At 37.8% G+C, this 27,281-nt stretch overlaps 1 protein-coding gene across 5 annotated transcripts in view; it reads left to right on the forward strand.

Moving 5' to 3' along the window:
* The window catches only part of DGKI (diacylglycerol kinase iota), a gene marked incomplete at its 5' end in the record, with an annotated part of 382,063 nt that overhangs the window by 294,462 nt on the left and 60,320 nt on the right, over nucleotides 1-27,281 (forward strand). For all 5 annotated transcript variants that reach the window (XM_084896735.1, XM_084896736.1, XM_084896738.1 and 2 more), the window contains 5 exons: nucleotides 7,956-8,035; nucleotides 10,250-10,294; nucleotides 21,505-21,574; nucleotides 23,861-23,901; nucleotides 24,761-24,888. In XM_084896735.1, coding sequence (XP_084752861.1) covers nucleotides 7,956-8,035; nucleotides 10,250-10,294; nucleotides 21,505-21,574; nucleotides 23,861-23,901; nucleotides 24,761-24,888 — 364 coding nt within the window. The remainder of the gene's footprint in view (nucleotides 1-7,955; nucleotides 8,036-10,249; nucleotides 10,295-21,504; nucleotides 21,575-23,860; nucleotides 23,902-24,760; nucleotides 24,889-27,281) is intronic.

Raw genomic sequence — 27,281 nt, forward strand, 5'->3', positions numbered from 1 at the left:
AGTGACAGCTTTTTTATTTAGCCTCTGCAATTGTAATGTGTTTACATATACACTAGAGCTTAAAACCCAATCTTTGCAAACACCTGCAGGCCTGAGACGCTTTTTCTAAAAAAGAAGGTCTTGTACCATCTTTTAATGATCCCACTGAAGACAGTTTTGTTTGTAATTTGAACAGGTAAATAGCCCCATTTAGCTGCAATTCTGTTTTAACAGGAATTGCAGTGTAATTGCTCATGTGTCACAAAATTAAATCCTTTCTTTTTATTTTTAAATGCTGAGCTTTCAGCCCTTTCTTTTCATAGCAACACCTTGCGGAACACATCACGGTATCTTGCAGGGAATGAATTAGCTGCTCTGCATTTTCTCCCTTTTAAAAAATCCTATTGAGAGTTTCATGTGGATTTGGTGGCAAAGGTGGCTTTCTCTTGCTTTGGTTCTGAGTCTTTGCTTGTGTCATAAAGCACCCACCTGTGATTCCTCTCATCTCCTTGTAGGTTTTGTTCTTTTATTTACATGCTGCGGTTTAGTTCCAGTCTCCACATTTGGTCTGCTGAAATTGCTTTGAGGCTTTATGAATGACCAGTACATGCTGATAATAGAATTAGGGAAGTGATTAATTTAATAAGGCTTAGAGGGGGTGAATTTAGGATGGATTTTCTGATATTACGTGCTCTACTGGCACTGACTTAATCTTTACTATAACCCAGACAGGTAGATACTGTTAAACAAAATTCATTTGATAAATTTGAAGATCTAAATGGCTTAATTTAAAAATTTATGAATTAAACTGCATCCTATATAGCAAACAGAATGGAAGGCTTTTATAATCAGAAAGAAAGTTCTGCACATTGTTTCAGGCAAGGTCACCTTCTTTTAGGGAAAAGCAGGGATCTCTCCCAAAGATTATCTCACTATTGTTGATCTGATAATTTCTGATTGATGGGTTAAAGGTCACATTTCTGGGAGAGGTTAAAACTGAAATGAGCTTAGGTATTATGTCGTGGTTGTTGACATGGGGCCTACCACAAGTGACTCCATTTTGGGCCTATTGTCCCTTCCCCCTCCTTTTTTTTTTTTTTTTTTTTACTAGTACTATGATTATTTACTTTATATAGTCTTCACATAAGAATCAAGAGCAAGGTAATCTAATTGAATAATCAAAAGTGTCTGTAATTATAATTTTCCTTAATGTAGATGTTTACCAAGGATAATTAAACATTAAAATGAATGCAATGAGAATACCTATTATAGCAAAAACTACTCAGTTAATAAAGTCAAATGTTAACCATATTTGGAATTAATGTGAAGTAAACACTCTATCAAAAAATCCATGGGAAACACTTTTGAATAGCTTGTACATCTGTAGGAATGAACTTTTCCCACCTGATATGAGAACCCGAGTCTTATGTTTGGTTTATGTTAATAGTCAATCAGCTCTCCAGTTCAATACTGGAAATTCTAATGCAGAGATTTTAATAACAAAACAAGTTATGAGATTTTCCAAAAACAATTCTGATTAAAGTCTGATGTACTCGTGTTATCTCTGCTGTCCTCATAATGATTAACATCCTGCTCACAGTTTTATAGTTGCATTTCTTTATAAACTAAGCAACAGTCAGCTTAATTCTATGACCCCTAAATTAAGTACAAGGTTATCTCAAGCCTATCAATAGTTTTGATGACCTTGATTCACAGACTATCAGACCCCTGCAGTTGCCTGTTGGAAAGGGAGAGAAGTGCAAAGTCTTTAAATGTGTCTCCGCTACTGCCAAGTGTGGTCATGAAAATATATTTGACTTTACTCATAGTGTCTGAATCCCACGGTTTTGCTTCTTTGCCTGGAATTGTTCACCGTATCTTCTGCGGCCTGCTGATCACATTTCCCCCCCAGTTCTTGTATAACTTTAAATGCATCCTCACTCCTTGGTCAGCATGTCACGGGTTTCTGGTTTCACTTCCCTGAGCTCGGGGTTGAAGGCTCAGAGAGACTCCATTCTTTACGTGGCCCATGTTTGATGGGAAGTAGGAATGGTTTAGAATACGGGCTCTTGAGTGAAAGGAATTTGGGATGAAATCTTTGCTCCATTTAGTAGTTGTAGATGATTACATTCAGAGCATGTTACCTAATCTTTCTGAGACTCAGTTTCCTCGTTTTAAAAATTGGAGTATTGATGTTCACCTCTTAGGATTGGGACAAAGGTGCAATAAAATGATGAGCTGTTTACATCATTATATAAGTTACTTTTTTCCTCCTCTTTCCTCTCTTCCTTGGTCTCTCCCTCCTCCTTTTCCCTTCATTCCCCTCATCTTCTTGTTTTTCCTCTTCCTTTTTCTTTTTTTCCTTCTTTAGATTAGATAATTATTATTATCATTTTCCTGTTCAACCAGATTTATTGCACCCAGGCCTAAATGTATCATATTGCTTCATGTGTATACAGTATAACCCTTGTTACAAGACTGAAGTTTGTGTATCTTTCACTGTAAAATGGATTAGATCACAGCCCCTAAGTGGATGTGCAGTAAAGGTCTGTTCTGCCATCGCTGGTTTTCCTAGAGGGGCAGGGCTCTTCACTAGTAGAAGGCCACGCCCTGTTCTTCTCTCACTGCCAATTTGAGTCAGCAGGCTTGGCCTCAGAGCCCCTGTGCCGAGGCCAGCTCCTTGCTCAGGCCACGGGAAATAGTTCTGCACCTAGGGAGTCACAAAATTGTGTTTTTAGTTACTTCAGAGTCCCTTATATTGTGAACTCATTGGCCTCAACGTAATTCAGGCACCTCCTTATGGTTGTCCCAGAGTAGAATCTTCTCCAGAGATCTCTGGGAAGGGCTTTCATCTCTTAGTTGGTCCATGAGGGTCTTTTGTTTTCCCTCAGTCAAATAACTAATTTACTTGAGGAAATTGTTTGATTGTCTTTTGCATCATACCGCCAACTCTTTGTAAAACATTGTTCAGGTTTTCTTAAAAAACTCTAGCCTGATCCGTGTGGCTCAGTGGTTGATTGTTGACCCATGGACAAAGAGGTAGCTGGTTGGATTCCTAGTCGGGGCACATGCCTTGGTTGCAGGTTCGATCCTCAGTAGGGGGCATGCAGAAGACAGCCCATTGATGATTCTCATCGATGTTTCTATCCCTCTCATTTCCTCTCTCTCTAAAAATGAATAAAATCATGTTTAAAAAAAAAACTCTAAGAAATTTCAATTTAATAGATTTTTAAAACTTTGGTTTTTAAAATTTTGGGCAATTCAAACCCATTCATAGAGTACTTGAGCTTGGTCTCTTCTCTGACTCTGCTTATCATTTGTGAAGAAATCTATAGTTTAGAGACCATACTTTATTTCAGTGCATCTACTTTGGAAGTTTTTTACAGATAAAAGAGTATACTTGTGGAGTGGTTGCTAGAAGATTTTGGATTTGTTGAAGATGAATGATCTTAATTTAAGCACTGTTTGGCATAAATTTGCATAATGAATCCAAGTAGTCCTAACTTCAAGTATAAAAGGCAAAATTAATTTGTATGACTTGTTGGCATTTTATTTCACACATAAAACCCAGAGCATCCACATATAAAATATATAATGGATTTTTTAGCCAATTAACCTAATCATAGTCTAAATTATGCAGCATTTATATAAACTGAAATAGGGAAAGGGGGTTAATTGAGGTCAGATCAAGCCTGAGGGGGGAGCTAGATCAAGGCTCATGTTTTGGCTGGGAAGATGTAATTGGTAGGATAATTTTCTTAGTGCTGATGATTGCCAGTTAATTCCACAATGTCTTTCATATTTCTGTGTAAATTTATCAAAGTTTTATTATTGTCTTAGTTGGCTAGGGTTACTACCATAACAAAATATCATACCCTGCATGGTTTAAACCATTTATTTTCTCACAGTCCTGGAGGCTGGACTGTCCATGACAAGATGCTGGCTGACTTAGTTTCTGGTGATTGCTCTCTCCCTGGCTATAAATGGCAACCTTCATGCTGTGTCCTCAGATAGAGGGAGGAGAGAGAAAGAGAGAGTGCCCACAAGCGAAAACTCTATGATATCTCTTCTGATCAGACTACTAACCTTATCAGTAAGTTCCATCCCTCATGACTTCCTCTAAACCCAATTATCTCCCTAAGGCTGCATCTGCAAATGCCATCACTTTGAGTTTTAAGGCTTCAACATATCAATTTTGGGGGCACACAAAATTCCGCCTATGACAATTTATGTTAACCCAAATGTCAGGCATGCTAAAACTCAAGTGCTCCTTAGAGGATTAACACTTTAATCAATTATTAGTCATTTATATACTAAAGAATTAAGAATCATCAGAGAGCATGTCTTGATAGGAGGGACAGAGAAGTGAATAAGAAAGTGAGGATAAGAAAGGTAGGATAGAGTAAAGGAAAGAAATTTGTCCTCAACCAGCCAAAGAATACAGTTACTAGAAATTAAGAAACAGATTTGATTCAACTAGGTAGGGACAAAGAGAAAAGAAAGTTGGTTATTTCCTACAACTTTAGTTTTCTCTTAACCATGTAAGCCCCCAATGGAAATGTCAGATTATAGTATCTTCACATTACAATATTTTTCCCATTGCAGAAAAGTAGAAGTTAGTTTTAAGTAAATAGGAATATAACTTATAGAACTATTACCAGCTAATCTTTATAGTATTATGACAAATGAAAAGATAGATAATTGGATGAATCCACTTTCTAGCTAAAGATGCTTGAAAGAGAGTCAAGGTAGTGAAGGAGAAGTAATCCAAGTTTTGGTTATCCATCGTTAGATATAGTGCTCCATTTACCAGTCACAAAGTCCTAGGAGATACCTACTGACTATAGACTTCAATCCGAGAATCAGAGGAATTGAGTAACTTGCATGACCAAATAGCTTTAGTGGTAATTCATAAAACCAAATCAGGGCTGGGAGTGAACCCCAGAAAGAATGGCTGTAAATCCTTTCTACCACACCCTGGATAAATTGAACAATTGTCAGTAATCATGCAATGACCTTGTGGTAGAGGAGGCCTTTCTCTTTTTAAAAAAATGCCAATAAATAGCTAATAATAAAAAGCATGGCTTCTCTTAATAAGCTTCTTGAGGACAGGCAAAGCTGCTGATTTTAAACTCATAGTAGAAGTGAATGACACATCTTTGAAAACTTCCCCTGGCTATTCCTTGTTGATTCCACATCTGAAATATCCATTGTTTAATTTCAGTTTAAATATCTGCTACCAAGTACATTGAATGGATGAGCAGACGAACCCAAGGGTTGATAATAGATGAAAATCAGGGGTGTTGACAGGATTCCGGTGTTCCTATAGAATGTCTCCTAATTTAAGCAAATAGTTAAATATTGATTAAATTTTATTCCTTTACATTTATGCATTTGAAATTAAAAGAAGATATCCTTAAGCAAGATTTTAACATAGGCTCTCATGTTAATTTTTACTATGTTCTGCTGCCACAAACTTTGACTTATATTTTAGGCCAAAATTATAGCTTTCCTCATCATTCCTTATGTAATAGTTATTATAAATTCTTATTCTCCTCTTACCTTAGTGGATCGCCTTATTTGGATCTATTTAGTAGTCTAGCTGAAGATGCATACTTTAATCAATTCCTTCAAGTATCTCCTTATGGATTCCCTTCCATTTCTGTCGAAGATGCATGATTATCCGGCTGAAGACTTTTTCAATGTTTCTGTTTATATTTAAAAAGAAGGAAACATGGGACAGTTGCAGGGTTTCTCCCTCTGCTTACTGCCTCTCCTGCTTAGTATTGAGAAGAATGGACAAAGGCAAGCTCCAACCCAATGCATGCTCTCTCCTCTTGCTCCAAACCCTTGCTTCTTTGCCTACCCTGGAACGTTTTCTCAGCCCTTAAAGATACACTTCCCTTTCACACTTGAACAGGTCCTAAGCCTGTCTTCCTCCCACATTTTACAAGCTTTTATTGAACATCTACCGTTTCTCTACCAGACATTGGAGCGGTAAAGGTAAACAAGTCTTATATCTGATGGGAGAGCCCATACTCACTCACAGGCTTACCCATCGTTGTAAAGATGATGGCTGCTTCCAAGCTGTATGTGTGCAAGACTTTGGGAAGCTACAGGATTGGGGTAGAGGTATGGATCTCTCTAGAGGAAACCAATCTGGGAGGTGATATTGAGAAATAAACTCTTTTCTTTTTCCCTCGATCACCCTTGCTTCTCTAACTGAAAGATCTAATGTGGCTTCATATCTTCAGAAAGCCTAAAATCTGAGTTTTAGGCAAGAATTAGTCCCTCTCTCCTACAGTTTTCAAAAGACTAAGCTCACATATTTACTTTAGCTTATGTTAGATTAATGTTATTTTTTTATTTATATGTATGTCTTCTCTACTACTCTGTGGGTTCAAGATTTTTCCATGCACTTTAAATGAATTTTATTATCTGTATTTTTAAATTGTGAAGCATTTTCAAATCCATTTATTGATGATTAGGCTTTAAAAATAAATTCAATGAGTAAAAGGTTTTAAAAAACCTTTAGTGAGTACTACTGTCATATCATCTGCTTGCTGGTTTTTAGCTGGTTAATTCAAGATTTTGCAGAAATAAGCACATGCATTTTTTGAAGTTTTGGGAAGGAGATAATTTTTTCAGTATTTCAGGAGTCTTATGGTTATTTCTGAAGTAGGACGTTCTGTCCAATAGAGCCATGGTATGACATTTGTCTCAACCTAAATAGGGTGTTTAAGGCACTTAGTAGCTTCACTTATTGTTTCTGCAGACTTGCCGCTACCACATTTACACTGACCATCTTTAAGATCAGTTGGATTTTTTGTAACCCGCACCTGAGGAGTGAGGATATTGTTTTTTTAAAATATATTTTATTGATTTTTTACAGAGAGGAAGGGAGAGAGATAGAGAGCTAGAAACGTCGATGAGAGAGAAACATCGACCAGTTGCCTCCTGCACACCCCCCACCGGGGATGTGCCCGCAACCAATGTACATGCCCTTGACTGGAATCGAACCTGGGACCTTTCAGTCCGCAGACCGACAGTCTACCACTGAGCCAAACCGGTTTCGGCGTGAGGATATTTTTCTATTGATTTTTAGAGAGAGTGAAAGAGAGAGAGGGAGGGAGGGAAAGTTGGAGGGAGGGAGGGAGGGAGGGGGAGAGAGAGAGAGAGAGAGAGAGAGAGAGAGAGAGAGAGAGAGAGAGAGAGAGATGTGAGAGAAACACATTGATTATTGCCTCCTACACATACACTGCCTAGGGGTGGGGATTGAACCTGCAACCCAGATATGTGCCCTTGATCAGAATCAAACCTGAGAACCTCTGGTGTGCATGCTGACACTCTAACCCCTGGACACCATTGGCCAGGGCAAGATCAGTTGGATTTTTAAGCTGTTAACCTTCTGGAAGCTTTTTCTTTTTTTCTTTAACATTATGCCTATTTAGTTCTGCTTTTGGCCAGCAGTTAGTAATGGCGCCTTGAGTAGGTGAGTCTCTCAGACTGGGAACTATTACAAACAGACAGAAATATTAAACCCCATACTAGACACAAAGAAGTAAGTGTCCAGGATAATGATTTTTTTTTTTAATTTCTCTCTGATACTTTGACTATTGTAAATGGAGGCATATGTTATCAGCTGGCCATGCTGCCAATCCACCATTTCTATGACATTGCACTTCATATCAGAACCAATGAGAAGAAGTGAAATGAAGGCTGGCCAGGGGACAACATGGTATTCAAGAAAAGAGTGTGATGAGATTAATGTGGTTAATTCAAGACTTTGAGATTTTCTTATGGAGAAATGGAGAGATTGAGATCAGAAAGGAGATATAGGGAGAAGTTTGCATTGAACTATCCAAAAGAAAAATTATATTTCAGAGATTTTTTTTAAAACCCTCAGAAACACATGTATGCCCATCTAGAAAAATCAAATATTTTATTCTAGACTTTTCTCTTTTCTTCCCCCTTAGCTATTCCTCTGGGTATTCTAGTTGTGCATGGAGACTGTGACTTGGAGACTTGCCGTATGTACATAGATCGCCTACAGGAGGTGAGTTTCTAGAGCCACGTATACATTTGCTCAGTTTTCCATCTTTTAAAACAATTCCCAGCCATCTTTATTTGTTTCCGAAATGATGCATTTGGGGAGGAAATGGAAATGTGGTGGCCTTGTCTTTTAATCACACACCATACATTTTCCTGCTCAGGTGGTAAAATGGGAAAGGATCAATTGGGTTAACTATAGTGTGGGGTTGTTCTCCTGTGATCCATACCGCAGCTTGGAACTGTAGCCAGACTACATCCCTGTAATTTGAGGTCTACAGAATGTCAAAGGGCACTAATAAATGATGAAAGGAAACAGAGGTTTGGGCTTATTTATTTAAAATTTTGTATCTAGCACAGTCTTTTGTCCAAGACAGCTAGATTAAAAAAAAAAAAAAAAGGTAAATTAAACAGGAAATGAAAACTTTCCATATTTCATAGACATTTGTGTCAGAACACAAAGAAATAGTCTATTTTTTTTCCTCTCAATCTGAACTTACCATAGAGAAAGAGAGAAGAAGAGATCTCATATACGACCTTCCCAAGAACTTAAACTGCACCAGCAAAGCCAGGAGACCCAGCCCCCTCCCTGCAGTGGTCAGTGGTTACTTGTATAAAACTCTGAGGGGAGGTAGTCACTTCCTTTATTTTGCAAATGGCAAAGAGCATAAATAGCCACTATTTAGCATTGTTTCTTTATTAAAGATGCACATTAGAATCACTTGTTTTGGATGCGGCCTAGACATGTGTATTTTTAAAGCTATTGGGTGATGATAATGGGTATTCCCAAATTAGCAGCTCTCTTTCAGACAACAAACTATGCATCCATAAATGGCACAAATAAAGAAGTTATATAGGGTTTAAAATCCTATCAAGTTGTAGCCACTTAGCTTTAAACATTAGATTTTATTTCTCTTGAAATAAATTCAGGTAGGAGGCATAAAGTAATGTGAAAAATTACTAATTTTTCTCTTCAGCATTGTTAGAGAAATTGTGAATGCAAAAACATTTTGGATTAAATGCTAAATTTTGAATACTGATACCGGTGAGAGAAGAATAGTCAACAAATCTTATACTGTGTGCCTTCCTTGGTTATTTTTCACCAAGGATAATTCTAACATGTTAAAATTTGTGACCTTTTTAGCATGTGACTCAGGTCCAAATCAATATTTCAGGGACACAGTATCTCAGTTTTCAAAATCGTGCTTGTATTTTATTGAACCATACCCAATAAATCTGCAATCGAAAGCTAATCATAATGGTTACCAAATGTTTCCCCCCCACTCCCTTTAATGCTCAAGGAACAGGAACAAGATTTCACAGTAGCTAAAATACGTAACTGTTGAAAATCAACTTCTTGCCATGCACATCACACCAATATTCCACAAGAAGTGGGGTTCAAAAAAGGGGGAGAAGGGGAGACACGGGGAACGAGTGAACACATAGAGGCAACATTTTAAAACTAACTTGGGCACAGAGAGAAAGTTGATGGATCCTAGTGGGAAGCAGGTATGAGAACAAAGTTACCCAGGATTGCTGACTGCGAATAGAAGCAATACACGCATTAACAAAGAAGCCTGTGGGACTTGACCATGGCGACCACTTAGTTATAAAACTTTATCAAGGGAGCCAGGCTCTCTGAATCTGCCAGGAAAACCTCGTTCATTCAAACCTGTTGATTTGCTCTCCACGATAATGTGGAGGAGCCCAGTGATTTTCTCTTTGGGTTCCGTGAAAACCCGTGTTTGCCAAGCAACTGATCAGTATAAACACAATTACTGGGACAGTATGTATTTGGTCTAAGATAAATACATTCTTTCTGAGTGCTTCAAGGGAGACTTTTAGAAGCTTTCTTCCCACGCCAAAAGATCAGGTGCAAATGAAACATGACCCCCATTTATTAGAACAAAGTTGCTGTCTTTTACTTTTGGCCTTCTTTTCTCCTTGGAATTGTAATCTATCAGTCACCTGTAAACACTATTTAAAATTTACAAGTTTCTATAGCTGAACGGCCTTTCTTCTCTCAGTCCAACTTGGTGTGCTTTTATTATTGTTGGCATTGTCTTCTTTGTTTAACCTTGAGGAGTTTGGGCGAGCTAGATACTTTCCAGATGACTTTAATAATATTAAATTGGGAGTTCAGGGGATAGAGTTGTGGCAGCAGCTTGTTCAAACTAATCTTAAGGCCTGAATATATATATTTTTTCCATTTTCTCACCAGGACCTGCAATCAGTTTCTTCTGGCTCCCACAGAGTTCATTACCAGGTAACACATACTTGACTCTCCAAGTTGAACGTCTCATTTGGATTAGAGTCCACATCTTCCCCAGAGAGAGGGTTTAAGCTGAGAACCTAGTGAAGTTATAGCATTGTGATTCGTTTGCAATTTTTTGGTTTTGGACATTCTTAGTCTAGCTCAAATTTGGGCTGTGGTTTTCCTCCCAGGTCATTTAGAAAAGACTACATAATGAAGCGATTTCTCGGTGCCGAATGCTAGAAAACTGAACTCTAACTTGGCAGGGCAAGCGTCTATTGATTCGCATCAGCAAAGAGTTCAGTTCAAGGTTGGATTTCACATGCCTTTTGGCCATGCTGGTTGTGTCCTTTTTCTGCTGGTCTTTTTGCCTCTGTTCTTTTCTGTCGACTTCAGCTCTGGACTAGATGTTTCCCTGGTCCCAGATAACAGGCGTTACAAGCCAGGGCTGTAATATTCTCCTTTCCCCCCAGGCAAGTGAATTCTCTGCCTCCCACAACCATCACGCAAACGTTCTAAAATGCAATCTGATCAGCCCATTCTGGCCTCTCAAACAGGATCCAGCAAACCCAGCTTCTTTCTAATGACCTGTGTCCAGATTTCTTTGCCTAAACAGTCTCTGTGTGCTCAGTTTCTCCAGCCCCTTCCCATCTCTCCTGTGCTACACCCTCTTCCCATTAGATTTCTCAGGCAGGACTCAGATCTCAGTGTTCAGTGTCCCCCTGAACTGCGAGGGCCCATGAACTTGGTGCTGGGAAGCGGGTGTGGGAGTCAGCATGCCAGTGCCTCCCTCTAGATAACTCCTCTCCTAGGCTCTTCTACATCCACGTGGAGGAGGGGTTTAAATATGTCTAAACTTGTAAATCTGGGAGTAGCGCCTCCCTGTAGGATTTAAGTATTTTGCTATACTTAAAACTTTCAGTTTAGCATCCTTTTGCATAAACAATAAAAGCAACATTTTCTACAACTCTATACCTGTAGCCTCTAGGAAGCTTTCTTTCCTTGGACACTCTGAGCCCTCAGCAAGGCAGCCTGATTAACCCAGAGGCTGGCTGACACAGACAGTAGTGTGGTGAAGGCCTGGGGGGTGGGGCACAGGCTAGAAAGGGTCAATGAAGGGAAAGGGAGAGATATGTAGTACTTTCCATGATAAAGATAAATACATTCAAAAGACAGTTAAAAAAGAAGAGTCACGGAAACTGATGAGCAGCAGGAAAGCTGGAATTAAGAAGAAGGTGGAATTGTGATAGGAAAGAGTGAAATGTATTTCAAAGAAGAAGGAAGTAATGAAATATGTCAAATGCTGTGGAGAAGCTGAAAGATGCAAACTGGTTTGTCTATTTTTCTGAGGATGCACAGACAATACATGCAAAAGAGATGCTGTTAGTTTTATGTAGAAAGTGGCAAAACCCACTGGCAGGCAATGTAATACTAAATCTTTTCTTTCCTAATGCAGAAGCCCATCGTAATAAAATCTCTGTCCAGAGGGTGATGTAGGAGAAACCTATAGGAAACATGAACCACAGAAAGCCTTACGTGCTTTTTAACAAATTTCTTGTATGAGGTGGTACTAAATGTGCTTGGAGAACTAACTCACTGTGATAGAACGAGTAAATGCCAGCAAGTCTACGTCTTGAGAAACTCCTCTCAGCTCACTAATTTGCAGGTGGGATTTTAGCTGGCTATTTTCTAAGGCTAGAGAGAACTCTAGAAAGAACCAGCATTCAGAAAGTAATACAAGCGCCCACGGCACCTTGTTAGTGGCTGTTTCTAGTCATTTGAGCATCGTGGTTTCTTCCTTTCCCAAGTTCATAGTGAATTGCCAACAAAGCACCACGGCTCAGAAGTGACACCTTGTATTCACCTGACGAAGCGTAATGGGTTATACAAGAGTGTGTTGGATATTTATAGCCTGCTCAAAATTCCAGCTGACACCGTCGCTCAGGTCAAAACACAAAGGCCCCTCCATCCGAATGGCATCTCATGTAACCTGTTAAGCGATAACTTAGACAAGCACAATGCATTGTGTTCACAGATGTTCCTGAGCTTGGCAGATCATCTAGAATTCATAGAGAAATTGGACTCTGCCTCCCTGTTTGATATTAGATGCTTTTTGAGCTTATTTTTTTCTGCTCCCTCTTGGTCTTCATTCTATCCCTTGTTAACCCTAAGTCCTAAGGGTTAAGAAGTGAAGCAAATTCAACCGTTGCAGTGATTCTCAGCTAGGGGAGATTTTTTTCCCCTCAGACAGGAAATTTGGCAATTTTCACATTTTTGTGTGTCACTGTTAGGGGAGGAGGTGCTGCTGAATTCTGTTGAGTAGAGGCCAGAGGTGCTGCTCAACACCTTACAATGCATGGGACAGTGCCCTACAAAAAGAAGTATCCAGCCCTAAATGTCAATAGTGAGGAACATAAAAAATCTGGAGTCATTCTGATGAGCCTCAGGACATGACTAGGTTCCACAGGCAGATGTAGGTCCTAGTTGAGGAAAGGCAGGGAAAGAGAAAGAGGAGCAGGAAGAGAAAATAATGAAGGAAATAGAGGCATCTGGATATGGGAAGGCAGAATAAGCAGAGAACCAGGAGCCATGGAACCAGCCACAATTTGGGTTTTTGTAGACACTTAGTTTCTCCATTTCCCCAGGAGAAGACTCATGAAATACTTATGTAGTTGGCACACACAAGTGTGCTTTCCAGAATGTTATGAGCTAATAATTTGATATTTTAATGAATATAATAGGATTTTGTACTAGTTTCAAAAAGGGATCTATCTAGTTGTTTGTTTGTTTTTTCTTTAAGAATGAATTTACTTACAATTAACACTAGAATGGTTGGAATATTTAGAAGTAGATATAACATTTTGAAAAGAATTTGTATCCTTTGGAGGTGCCTTTTATTTCCATAAGGAAAAACTCTTGGTCAGTTGGTCAGATCTGTGTTCACATCCACTTGCCTCCTCTTTATTTTTTCTTGCACACCTACCTGATCCTCGTCTATGGGATAGATTTGTGTTGTATTTCAGCAGAACTCTGTCTAGTCCTAGGCAAACAGTATTGGCCACAAATATTTCATTTGTTTATCTTGTCCTTATTCATCTCTTTTTGTTCTTTGAAATCTCTAGCTCTTTAATTTGTTTTCTGGATTTTAGAAGAGTCTTTCAATGGATAGGTTGAAACAAGTTTAAGGGAGTCATTCTGGGAATTAGTTTATCTTAAAGAAGGACAGGAGGTAGGGATTTTGTAGGATGTTCCTTTGGGCTAGATCAAAGCTATCAGAAATGGATTTTAGAAGGAATTAAAATAAGACTTGCCTGAGGCCAGTTCTGTTTGCTTTTGCTGGTACAAGTGAAGGCAATGCTGCTACTAACACACACACACACACACACACACACACACACACATACACACACACAGTTGTTAATGGGGGACTTTCTCACAAAATGGGCTCTTGAAAATGTTAGAATAGCTCTCATTCCCATCTCCATAATTATTTATTCCTCTTTCAACACTGGTTTTGGAAATGGGCATCCCGTATTCTGCTGTAAGAGTTGTGGGTGGTAAAGAGTTTTGAAAGACCATAATAATTTTAACTATATTAATATTCATTTCAATTACATAAACACGTATTTTTAACCATTCCTGATGGATCCATTCACCAAGGATAAGGAGACATTGCTATATAACTTGGTGATGAAACTAGAAGGGACAATAACTAACTAGATGTTTTGAGCAGAGGAGATGTCAAGGCAGGCAGAAGGAAAATTTGGATAGGCAAACAGGAAAGAAATTTGGAAGTAAAGTAATTATTAACTGGACATTATTAAATGAAACAGAAATTCCCAGTGCAAAGGGACTGCTGATTTGCTTCTGCTTATGTCTTCCCTGCATTTTATGAAAGAAAATGAATTTCATTCATAGTGAAGGTATAGTTAAATGCTGGGTGAATATTGCTTAATTGGATAATCTACTAGAGCATGTAATGGGACTGATGTGCCTTCATTAAATTATATGTGCATCAGCTATGAGTAATTAAATCTAAATTAAGGGCAAGTTTGACATATGCATGCCAAATAGTGGTTTAGATAATTTCCTTACCAATTACATATAATTCATGCCAGTTGAGTTAAATATATATGTGAAAGAAATAGGTTTGCTTTGTGCATATGACTCTATTTTTAACATGGGAAATGTATTTCCTATTAGCAGTTTCTTTTTTTTTAAATAATTTTTTAAATATATTTTATTGATATTTTACAGAGAGGAAAGGAGAGAGATAGAGAGCTAGAAATGTCGATGAGAGAGAAACATCAACTAGGTGCTTCTTGCACACCCCCTACCGGGGATGTGCCCGCAACCAAGGTACATGCCCTTGACCAGAATCGAACCCAGGACCTTTCAATCCCCAGACCAACGCTCTACCACTGAGCCAAACCGGTTTCAGCTCTATTAGCATTTTCAAAAGAGAAAACTTCACCTATCAGGATTTTTGAAATCGGCAGAATTTCTTAATATTATTTGTCTATAGAGCATGAAGTTTTAGAGGATTAATACATTTAAAGTAGAAAGTAGCATGCTATGTCCAAGGTTACCTCATTCTACCTATATTATAAGGCAATGGCAGTTACATCCATCTAAATCACACCATTTATGTGAAAAAAAATAACAACCCAAAAAATGAGCAAGTCAAGTACTTCATCTCTTTGATGAATCATTGATTTGATTATGCAGTGTGAGAGGACTGAAGTAGCTGGAAGCCCTAAATTAGCACCAGAAGCTATTGAGGTGATAGGAGCACAGCCCAGGTAATGATGTAAATACACAATCACACTTCCTAAGTGTCTGCAGACAGGTGCATACTTTTAAGCTTGCTTATTTTTTATGGTTCTATCAGAAATTAAGTCTGTATATTCACAAAGCAAACATACTTCCAACCATTCTTGTTTAGTGACATAGCCTTTGCCATGTTCACTCAAGCTGGTCAATGAAGCCAAGGTGTGCCCTGGGAACAAAATTTGACCTCTTGTAAGGGGCTGTTTTGTTTCTTCTCACCACTCCCCTTTCCTGTTCAAGGCTGATTCGTGGTTCCTACTACACTGCTGGCTACTCTTCTATGGCCCCTGTGAATCAGGACATAATATTACAAGGGCCACACATTCTATGACTGTGTGGCCCTCTGTGAGGACACAGTGATGGAGGTGTATCACCCACAATGTGTTAGCAATTAGAGTTATTTAAAACAAAGTTGTTGCAAATTCAGGATTACCTCTTTTCTACCATCGCCCACTCACCTGTGTTCTGATTCTCCTTTTTGAGAAAAGAAGGTGTGTAGATAGATAAGATGTAGGAATCATGTGAATCCTGAGTCTATAAGAACCTGTATGGCCATCATTAACGAAGAACATCAGAAAGAAGTTCATGGACTGCCTTTAAGTTACTGTGATTCCTTGATTTCAGAAAGGAAGGGAGAGGAAGAGAGATAGAAATATTAATGATGAGAGAGAATCATTGATCGGCTGCCTCCTGCACCTCCCCAACTGGGGATCAAGCCCACAACCCAGGCATGTGCCCTTGACTGAAATCGAACCTGGGACCCTTCAGTCCACAGTCTGATGCTCTATTCACCGAGCCACACCAGCTAGGGAATGTGATTTCTTTTGACAATCAGCTTCTCTTAATTACTGCTCCATTTTAATCCATTCAAATATGCATTTGTCTTTAATATGAAGATCCTTAAGGCATTTTTCTTGACTTTCATTAACTACTTATGTCATGAAATTTTCCAGGCTTTATAATCTTGGATTATCTTAGTTTTCTGATTGTATACAATTCTATATTTCTGCTTGATTTTCAACTCCCCACCTAAAGTATACATTTCTGCTATGCATCCTTCTGTATCTTTTTCCATATGTATGCAAAGCTACACACATAGACATATGTGATGTTTTTTTATTTTTTTCAAAATAAAAATGTACTTATATTGTTTGTGCACTAGCTGTACACATTATACCACTGTTTAGTTAGAATAAGCATAAGAATATGAATTAAAATCAACTCACTAAATTAGTCTGTAGCCTAATATTTCTAAATTAACTCTAGCATTGGCCAACTAACCCTACAACCAAGTGAGATGATTTTGTAATTCTAGTAATTTTTCTTATACATATTCTGCTGGGGGACATTCCCCAAATATGAGAGTATTCAGTAGATCAAATAACAGAAAAGGACTGGTAAGTCTAACTTTTATTTAATATACAACCATCAAGGAATACAGAGAAAAATGTTTATGGAAAAATTCTCTGAATAAAAAAAAGGAGTATACTGTCAGTATACTGCAGATTTGGGGGGGGGGGGAGGAAAGAATGAGTACCAGTCCCTAAAATGTTATTCACTGAGTAATTGACAGCTTGTTGAAATTATCTTTTAATGCCAGACAATGAGAATGAGTCAGGGCAAAAGCTGTAGATGGAGGTCTTAAAGTAGAAGGAGCAATAAAGGAAAAGCAAGAATCAGCAGACTTCTGCTCTACTTGACATCATGACTGCTGGCCTCTGTATGAGTGGAGTGTACAGCTGGCTTCTGTATAAGTGGAGTGCATGATTTAGGATTGTACCACTGGGCACATCTTAGCTATACATCAGTGTGAGGGCTATTTGGAAAATTCTATCCCTACCATAGGTTGTGAGCCCCAAACTTCAGACTTGAAAGGAATGGATTTTCTTAAATGTGAGTTGAGCCTTCCATGAGCTTCCCAATGAAGTCTTCTGCTATTTCCATTGCCAGACTCCAGTTCTTTGGGCAGCTGACTCAAAAACCCTTTCCTCAAAATCGGTGACTTCTGACAATAGTTTAGGAAATAAATTAAAATCACAATGGCCATCCCTTTGGAAAAGAAGTTGCAATCTGATAAATTAGACATACAGCAACTCCAAAAATTGGAGCAAGAAACGAACTTGGGAGGACCCAGGTGGCCCACAGTGCATTGGACACCCTCTGAAGAGTTGGCCAATGCTTTGTTCTTCTTTATGACCTTACGAATCATGTGCCTTGCACTATATTAGCTTTAATAACTACACATTGAAGAGATTGGTCATAGTCATGTCATAGGAGTAAAATAATGGATAGTTGTGTGACAACTGACAACCCAAATCAGCAAATGAAAAATGGGGAATACTATTGAATGAGACAAGGCCAGTAAAATAAACTGTTCTGAAAATTATTGCTGCTGGTGATGCAAGATATTCAACCTTGAAGACAATACCCTGTATTTAAGACAATTGTGTGGTTGTTAATACTGTGAAAAGAGGCATTGAATTTCCGATTAAGACAATTCCTACAAACACCAAATCAATAGTGGCATGATTTCAGCCTTTATTTGATGTCACTCTTTTCTGTGCCCATTTACATGAATCTGTCCTGTTTCTTTTCTTTGAAACCAAAAACTGATAACAAATGCATTTATGGATAAAGTAGTGTAGTGTTGATATAGCACCATCTGAAAGATCTGGTCTGAAATGTGACTGATGAACTCCTCTTGTGTTTAAAGGTCAATATTGTTTTAGGTAAAATAATGTCATCCCAGCTGCCCCAGTATCTGCATGTTGACATTTATTTTTTAATTGAATTTATTGGGGTGGTATTTAAGAATTTATTTTTAATTGAATTTATTGGGGTGGTATTGGTTAATAAAATGATATAGGTTTCAGGTGTTCAATTCTACAATACATCATCTGTATATGGCATTGTGTGTTCACCATCCCAGGTCAAGTCCCTTTCCATTACCATTTATTCCCCCTTTTACCATCCTCTACCTCCTCCCACTCCCTTTCTATCTGGTGATCACCATACTGTTGTGTCTATGATTTTTTTTCTTCTTTGCTTAGTTGCTTTACTTATTTCACACAGCTTCCCTCCCCTCTGACAGCTGCCAGTCTATTCTTTGTATCTATGAGTCTGTTTCTATTTTGTTTGTTATTTTGTTTATTAGATTCCACATATAAGTAAAATTATATGGTGTTTGTCCTTCTTTGACTGGCTTATTCACTTAGCATAATAGTCTCCAGGTAATGAGTTAAGCATTTCGCATGCCATTTCATATACGCCTCAAAAGAACTCTTTACAGTAGATACTATGGTAGCCATTTCACAAATGAAGCATCCAAGGCACAGAATAGGAAAGAAACTTGCCTAAAATCTTAGTTAGTAGGTGATAGAGCCAGGTATGCCATATGCTCACAGTTAGTGCTCTTGACCATCAGAGTTTCATGCCTCTGGGTTTGCTACTTAACTGAGGTTAGATCATCTACAGTTTGTTACATGTTTGTTTGTTTTTTCTTCCCACTTATCCATCCGTCTTTCCTAAGATACTTAAATACTACTTCAAAAACAAGAACATTTTTGTCATTTCAATTCTTAGTCTTCTGATTTCATCCTACAAAATTTTAAGTTTCCCAAAGTAGAATTTTCTTACTAAAAGTAACTTTTTACTCAGTTTTTCAATTCAGATGAAATACAATCTCAGAACCCATCAGATTTTCCTTCTCTTCTCCCTCAGATATCTTAGACAAAGAGCATCTGGGTGTGCTCAGTAGCCAGACTTTTTTTGTGTCTTAGAGTGTGTTGGTATCTTGAGTGAGTATGTTTTCTATTTTGTCAACCTGCTACATCAAAACATCATTTTAACACCAATTTCAGGAAATTCTTCAACTTTAGGGTTCTAATGCAGGTGAGATCCTTCCATCTGCATATATTTGTGTGGCTACACTAGTTCTAATGGAAGTTTTTGTTGAGGGAAAAAAAAGAAAATTTTGTTGAAGTTTCACTGTATTTCCGTATCTTTTTATAACACTTAAGTTTTTAAAATAACTAATTTGATTGCACTGCATTATGAATAATCCCTATTTTGGGTGGATAATACATTTTTCCTTTGGAATTCAAATGACTTTCAACATAGGATCTCATTATCCCATTAAGAGTTTTTTGTTTGTTTTTAACAAGGTTGAAAAAGGCAGGAGAGGATGCAAACCTAGTTTAGGGAATTCGTTCCAGATAAGTTAAGGCTGTACTTGTGCTTCTGTAGCCATTTTCTAAGATTGCAATTTAATCTTCAGGTGATGGGGAAAGTGTCCAATATTTTTCAATACTTTTTTCCATGAAATTCCTGTGCCTTAAATTAGTGAAGTATTTTTTAACTTCAATTATTAAGGTAATCCAATTTCCATGTAAAAAGGTCTTCCTCTTGTCTATTTTCTTTAAAAAAATAAACATCAGAAGAACTTACAGTGCCTTACTTGAAGGGCTGAAAAATGCTTGGGAAGGACCATGGATAGGAATAAGCGATAAGTTCATTGCACTCTTCTGTTTATGAATTAGACTGAACTTAACACACTTCCAAGAGAATAGCTGCAAAGCTCAGAGGACCTCCATTATTTGATGCTATAATCACCAGTAACTTTGTAATAATTCCTATTCTTGTGTGTCTGGATATTAAGGCTTTTTACTGATTAAAATCTTCTTATTTTATCAAATTGTCTCTGACCTAAATATTTAATCATTTAAATTAATAGCTTTTTAACCTTTGGAGGGTTTGGTAATCTGTAGAAAACAGTGGTTCCTCTATTCAGGAAAATGCATATACTTGATGTAGACACCCCAAATTTAGCATAAAAATGAATTCTACCCTAAAAATGAGGGAGTTCAAGGATTGTTGGACCTATTTAAGGGTCTATTGGAACCTATTTGAAGAGCTCTGTGGCAACCAGTGTGTTTTCATAGAGCAAATGTATGAAATTCTCTTTAAACCAAATTCCTTTAAGGAAGTTGACTGATTTCAAAGGCTTCATGAATTAAGGTCAGACTAAATGACCAGAAAATAAGCAAAATAAACAAAGAAATTCTCCAGACACGGATGCTCTCACCTAAAGAGGTATATAATGATATCAGTATTACTTTATCCACCTGTGGGGAAGCAAGTTATGTGGCTGAGGCAATATATTGATCTCCATTTTATTACATTAGACTAAATAATATCCAACTTTTTCTAATTTGAATATTCTAGCAGTACCATTATTAATCTTTAGGTTTTTAAAATGATAAGTCAAGTATTTATGTATTCTTTTAGAGTGGATTTTAACCTCAGGGGTTAGGATACTTTTTTCATAGTAGTCTTTGTAGCACATTCCACATTAAAATTCAGACATTACCCTTGGTGTTCAAGTTATTTTATTCCTATAGAAGATAGCCATATTTGTTTAAGATGTTTATTTATTCACTTTCTTAGTTTCCTCTATATATTTCAAATACCTTACAAATTTCTTGATTTATGATTATATTTCTCACCAAACAGAGACATGTTGGTAACATTGGGAACCTTAATATTTCTGAAAAAGAAAATAGCTTATATTTTATATTTGTCAAAATATAATTCTCAAAATAGTGAGCATAATTCTCATATAAGCAGTTATTGAGCACATGTCAAGATTTTATTTAGCTTAATCAGCAAGGTGACAAAGCCAGTCCAAAAAAGAAGAATATGTATGTAATTCTGTATCCACAGCCATATCAATTCTACTCATATACATATAAATTTTGGTTCCAGTCCTCAGTGAGACCAAATTTCTTCTGTCAATTATTCAATTTACAGAATCCATTCATATTAATAACTCCAGCTTTTTAATAATAAAATGTATCCCTTTTGTTCTGGTAATTTACGCCTTGTTCTACGCCTTTAGCATACAGACTCACCTTGTAAAAGACCGAATGATGAGTTCTACCTCCAGAGATTTTCTTTGTAGGGGAAATTTTATACCTATGTAGAGAACACAGATATAAATGACAGCCAGTTTCTCAGCATCACAGAAGGAAAGAAATTCCTTAAAGGAAGTAAATGCCCCACGTTCTATCATTTGTGAATGCTGAATGGAATAATTGAAAACCTCTTAGAAATTTTATGTGGGAATTTTTTTTAAAAGTTCTATGTAAAATGATTTATTTCAAAGCAGAGCTCTTGTTTCTAATATATATATATGTTCATATATCTATATCTATATCTATCTATCTATATCTATCTAAATCTATCTATATGAATGATTTGGTCTCACAGTAGCACTTTGTGTAGGAAAGGATGCTCGCTCTGCTCTTAGACAAAGGTGATGTGGCAGGTTACAGAGTGAGGGAAGCCCTCAGGTCGTTCAAATGGAGCCATAGGATGTGTGTGTCTCTTTCCAGGACCAAGAAACCTCCTTCCCCAGGGCACTCTCAGCTCAGAGACTCTCCCCACGGTGGTGCTTTCTAGATGGTGAGTGTTCCTGTCTTTCACGGAGGGGTGGGGTCTGGGAAGCTGCAGGGCAAGGCATCCATTGATCAATTGGACTCCAGTTTTCCAAAAGATTACTCAGAAACCCTTCATGTGGTTCCTCAAGGATGTGGACTTACTGATGTCATAACACCTTTCTGAAGTCATTTTCCTCAAAGCAAGTTGATTAACTCTGGCTGAACTTCACAGTGTCAGATTGCTCAAGCTAGCATTTTCCTTCATTCCTCTCACCCCTCCCCTACCTCACCCCTGCTTCCTGAAAAGTGTTGAATGCCTCTCTTACATTGAGGCCAGTAGATAGGTTCAGTAACAACCATGGGATAGGTGCCAGCATGTATGTGTCTTGCCTATTTTGCAGCTTTCATATCATTTTCACTAAGTCATCACTTCAGTGTGATGCATAAGATTTTATCAAAGCATAAAAAATTTCAGTTGTGTTCATATCTGCCCTGCTGAGCATGACATTGAATGCATAATAGGTCAGTTATTTCTGATTGGTCAATGAGTCCATTTTCCATTGCAAGCATCTCTCGATCCCTCGATGCTTCTGAATTCTATTTTCCTATTCAATTACCTATATTGAAGTCCATTCCTGCTTATATGCTTCCCAGTGTATCTACCACCCAGTGTCTCTCTAGTTTACATCGAAGATCCCTCTTTGTTTATCTGTGAATGCATCCGAGAGGATATAACTGTGGATAAGAGTATGACAGGATGTGTGATGTCTGATCAGTATCATGAAGACAAGCACTTGTGTCTATCTGAAACCTAAGCCACATAAATCATGACATAGCTTCCCATTGATGGCTTGTCAACTGTCTCTGAAGGTAAATCACGCTGCTCTTCATCCAGCTCTTTATTCCTGGTGATGAGAAGAAATCATTTTTCCCCTGAAAAACGGCTTATATTTGATAAAATTATGGAAATGTATGTGAATTTTTCTACATATAGTCTGTTCTATATGTAGTCTTTAAATTACAATCAATATTTAAATAACATTGTTTCTAATAAAACTATTTATAGAGTGAAACTAATATGGGGATTAAGAGCATTATCCACAATTGGTTAAACAGAACAGAGTAGAATAAGTCCTTCTCAGCGGATTCTCCTCTCCTGTTGCTTTTAGAGGGCAGGGGCAGGGGCAGTTTTGTTTCTTAGATCACTTCCTTTGGAGGAAAGCTTCTCCTTAAATATTTATGGTTTTTAAATGATTGTTTGCATTTTGAGTTTTCCCCTCTAGTACTATATGGAGAAAATCTTAATATTTGGACTCTGATAGATTTAAGGAAGGAGAAACATAATTCTTAAAGGTTAAGAATAATGGAGGGATAAGGACACATATGTAACACCTTAATCAATAAAGAGATTAAAAAAATAAAACAAATGTGGAAAAAACAAACAAACCAACAAACAAAAAACAGAATAATCAGAATAATTTCTGAAAACCCAAGTTTGTAATACTTTTTTCCTCAAGCCACAGCTGAAGCCAGTCCCTTTTAGAAATGCTTAAATTATATCTATAATTTAATTTATGTATGCAATAATTTATATATATATATATGTATTAGTATTAATATTAGTATTATTGTTATTGCTGTTTTGACTTTCTTCAGACATAGCTTAGGGACTCAGTTTTAAGGTGAAATGATACCTTTAATACTAGATGTGGTCTCTGGCTCTGCTTCTTCAAGATCTTTTTCAGAATGAGAACCACTTTCTTGGGAGGTCTGGCTACCCAGTTTTTTTTTTTGTTTGTTTGTTTGTGTTTTTTCTAGCTTTATTTACTTAATAAACACACATGGAGTCCCAGCTCTGTTTCAGGCCCTAACATCTAGAGACATAAAATAAATAAATGAAACACAGACCTTTAAAGAGGCAGATACGCTTAGTCTCATCATTATCTGAAGGTAGTTCCTATAAAAAGTGTAAACAAATGTTAGTGTGCATAGAAGTGGAAGCAATGAATTCTGTCTGTGGTAGGGACAAGGGGACTGAGGAAGGGCTCACAAAAGAGGCACCATCTCACTTGCTCCTTAAAAGGCAATAAGATTTAGACAGGCAGGTGTAATGGGGAAGGCAGGGCCTTCTAACAGCAGAGGCGAGGAAGTCCTGCGTTTTTTTTTAATATCCTTAGGGACCAGTCAGTAGTCCCTAAACTGGAATGTTTCTGATTGATGTGGTAGAACAGAAGGTTAGAAATCTAGTGCCAGATCACAGGACACTCAGAATGCCATATCCTTTTTTCTTTTCTTTTCTTTTTTTTTCTAGCAACTTCTGCTGATCGCTTTTATCGAATAGACAGATCTCAGGTACGTTTTCTTGAGCCTGCTTGTGAAAGTGAAAAAGTCCCTAGTAAATATGCTTTATTGGTATCCAATCTGATAAATTCCTCTAACAAAAACACGGAAACACACATTTTGGAATTACACTCTTCACCTAAGCTGCTTATTTGTCTTGCGTTTTGTGATCTGTGGACTGAAGATGATATGGCTTGACCTTTTAAATGAGTACAGAAAATAGCTAGACTTGTAAGTATCATCCCCAGCCTGCACTTCTTCAGGTCATTACTTATATTGCTTCTTATGAATACTGCTTCCTAGTCAAAATAGATGCCTTTGAAAATTTGAGACCTCAAATTTAAGACCTCACGTATATATCTAGGCTACTTAGTTTCAACCCCACACCTCTCAGAGTTCCATAATAAGAAAATAAAATGTTTATGCCTAATGATGCCATGTTCCCACTGTCCAAATTCTCCTGCAAAAAGAAAGGACCATGTGGAATCCTGTGATAGCAACTAGTCAGCAATGCCATTTAGCCTTGACCAGATCCTGGAGGGAGGAAATCCACTCCTGCTGGACCAAGTTCAACATAGGCTTCACTTCTTTGGTAGTATTTGGGCATCTCTGGTTATACCTAACAAGATCCTGGTCAACTAGGAACCCAAACCAAGAGGGATTCACCTCTCTCCCTCCCCAGCCTCTTGTTAGGATGTTGCTTTAGGGAGGGATGTCCATGGGTCAGGCCTCTGAACATTGACTGTGGTCATTTGATTAGTCACAGAACTTCATTATTCCTCAAGTCCAAGAAGCTTTCTTTTGGTTACCCTTCAGATGATGGATTCAAGCATCCTGTTAGTCAGCTGACAGACTTCTTTTTCTTCCTTAGGAACATTTGCACTTTGTGATGGAGATTTCTCAAGATGAGGTTTTTATTCTGGACCCAGACATGGCATTGTCACAGCAGGCAGGGACACCGCCAGGAATGCCTGACCTGGTGGTGGAGCAAGCTTCAGGGTGAGTAGGCGGCTCCGTTGACATTGTGATGGCGAGACTGGCCACAGGGTGCCAATGGTGTCTTGTTTGGCTTTGGAATTGACATTTCTAATGATGTCAAACTATTTTAAAATACAATAATTCCCTTCTTATCCATGGGAATATGATTCAAGAATCTCACTCCTCCAATGGGTGCCTGAAACTGTGGGTAGTATCAAACCCTATATGCTAGATTTTTTCTATACATACCTATGATAAAGTTTGATTTATAAATTAGGCACAATAAGAGATTAGCAATAATGCCTAGTAATAAAATAGAACAATTATAATAATATACTATGATAAACGTTATATGAATAGTCTCCAATTCCTCCCTCCTCCTTCCATCCCCTTCCCCCACGATCTTATAACTTAGATGGACAGCCACTAAGTGACTAATGGGCAGGTAGTGTGCAGTGTGGAGATCCTGGACAGAGGGGTGGTTTCCATCCCAGGTGGGACAGAGTGGGATGGCATGAGATTTCATCAGACTACTCAGAATGGCATGACATTTAAAACCTAAGAATTATTTATCTCTGGTAACTAAAACCACAGAAAGTGAGACCACAGATAAGTTGGGGCTCCTCTACCAGTTTTCTTGTTATATTTCATCTGAGTGTTGTATAGCTGGATTCACTATAAGTGTGACTTATGAATGGTTGTGTAGAAGGACACTCTCCCACCCAGGTTTTTCTGAGCCTTCTTTACACACCACATCCACACTTCCTACCAAACTAGCATTTGCATTTATGCATCTATATCTATAAGGCCTGTATTAGCCAAATAAAAATTGAAACAGGTGATTTGACAATTATTTTTCTCCTCTTTCACATTCTCCCTCTTCTTTGCTATATCCAAGCATCCTGAGGCATTGAGATTGTATAACAATAACTGCCACTTGCCAAGCACTTATTATGAGCCACGTACTGTGCTAAATGTGTTTCTCATATTCCTGTCACTACTTCATAGTGACTTAATTATCCTAAGTCATCTGTACTTGTTTCCTCATCTGTAAAATGAAAATAATAACACCTACTCATAGAATTGTTTGAAGATTAAAGTAATTGATACATGTGAAACATTTACAATAGTTCCTGCACTTGATAGATACTTAATCAACATTATTTTATTCAAATCATTATCATCATTTCACAATGACCCTGTAATTTGCTACTATTATTGTCCTAAGTCCATAGTAAGAAAATTGATGCCTAGAGGGTTTTGAAACTTTCCAAGTATTGCACAGAAAATAAGTGGAAAAATTGAGAAGTAGTCACAGGTTTTCTGATGTCAGAACCCATAAATTTAACCACGACATTGAACCACCAAAATGATACTGATATATACTGATATATACTGAATTATTATTTCAACAATTCGAAAATATTTATTTAGAGCTATTTTATGTGCCATATACTAGTGTAAGCACTTAGGAACAAGGATGCCAAAATTTAAACAGACAAAAATCTTTGCCCTTTGTGAAGTCTAGTGAACTTAAGTGGTTTACTGGTTAAAATAAGGATTTCCTTGGAAAGCGTGCATGTGCGCAGACATACACACACACACACACACACACACACACACACATGCACTCAGATAACAAAGTATACACACATACCTATATAGTACAAACAGAGATACTCGTTTGAGTTACTCTTATGCCTGCTTACCCTTCTTCACTTGCTGCTATTTCTAAATATCTCTAACTCTGCCAGGGCCAGCTCATGTCTGTGATGTGGACTGAGTCTCTGAGCATCAAGAGAAGACAGACGTTGTAGGATGGAACAGATATATAGCTGTGCCTAGGAAGCCAGAGTTAGTGATACCAAAGCTATCCTGGTGTGAAGGTAAAGCTGATAGGCACAATGATGGTAACCCTGGGAGTTCCACAGGGTGATGGAGAGGGCCCTCTTTGTGGGACTATAAATCAAGCCTGTTAGTTATGGAGAAAACAAGTGAATGGTGAGTCCTACCCCAGATGCAGTAGGTTCTAGAATCTAGCTGTCCTCCCACCCTACCTGAACTGGTGTTACAGATGACTCACATCCCTTTGATCTAATCTATCCTTGATCTCATAAGAGTAAACCATTCTGCCAAGCTCAATCTAGTCTGTGACCTGTTGGTCATTCTCTCCATGTCAAATCACGGCCAAAAGAAATGGCTTGTCTTCTTTAGAATTCTATTAACTCTAGCTCCGTGAATAACACAGCCTGAACATCCACAAATACTTGAATCAGTCCCCTTATTTTTCTCATCAGGGGCTCCCACTGGACATAAACCAGGAACAGTGGAGCAGGGGAAGAGGATGGGCTTTATTTTCTTAACTGTATTTCAGTATCAGGCTTCTTCTTTTATGTTATACTAGAGGCCCGGTG

Source organism: Pipistrellus hanaki, assembly GCF_964339955.1.
Source record: "Pipistrellus hanaki genome assembly, chromosome: 10".
NCBI classification, from domain to species: Eukaryota; Metazoa; Chordata; class Mammalia; order Chiroptera; family Vespertilionidae; genus Pipistrellus; species Pipistrellus hanaki.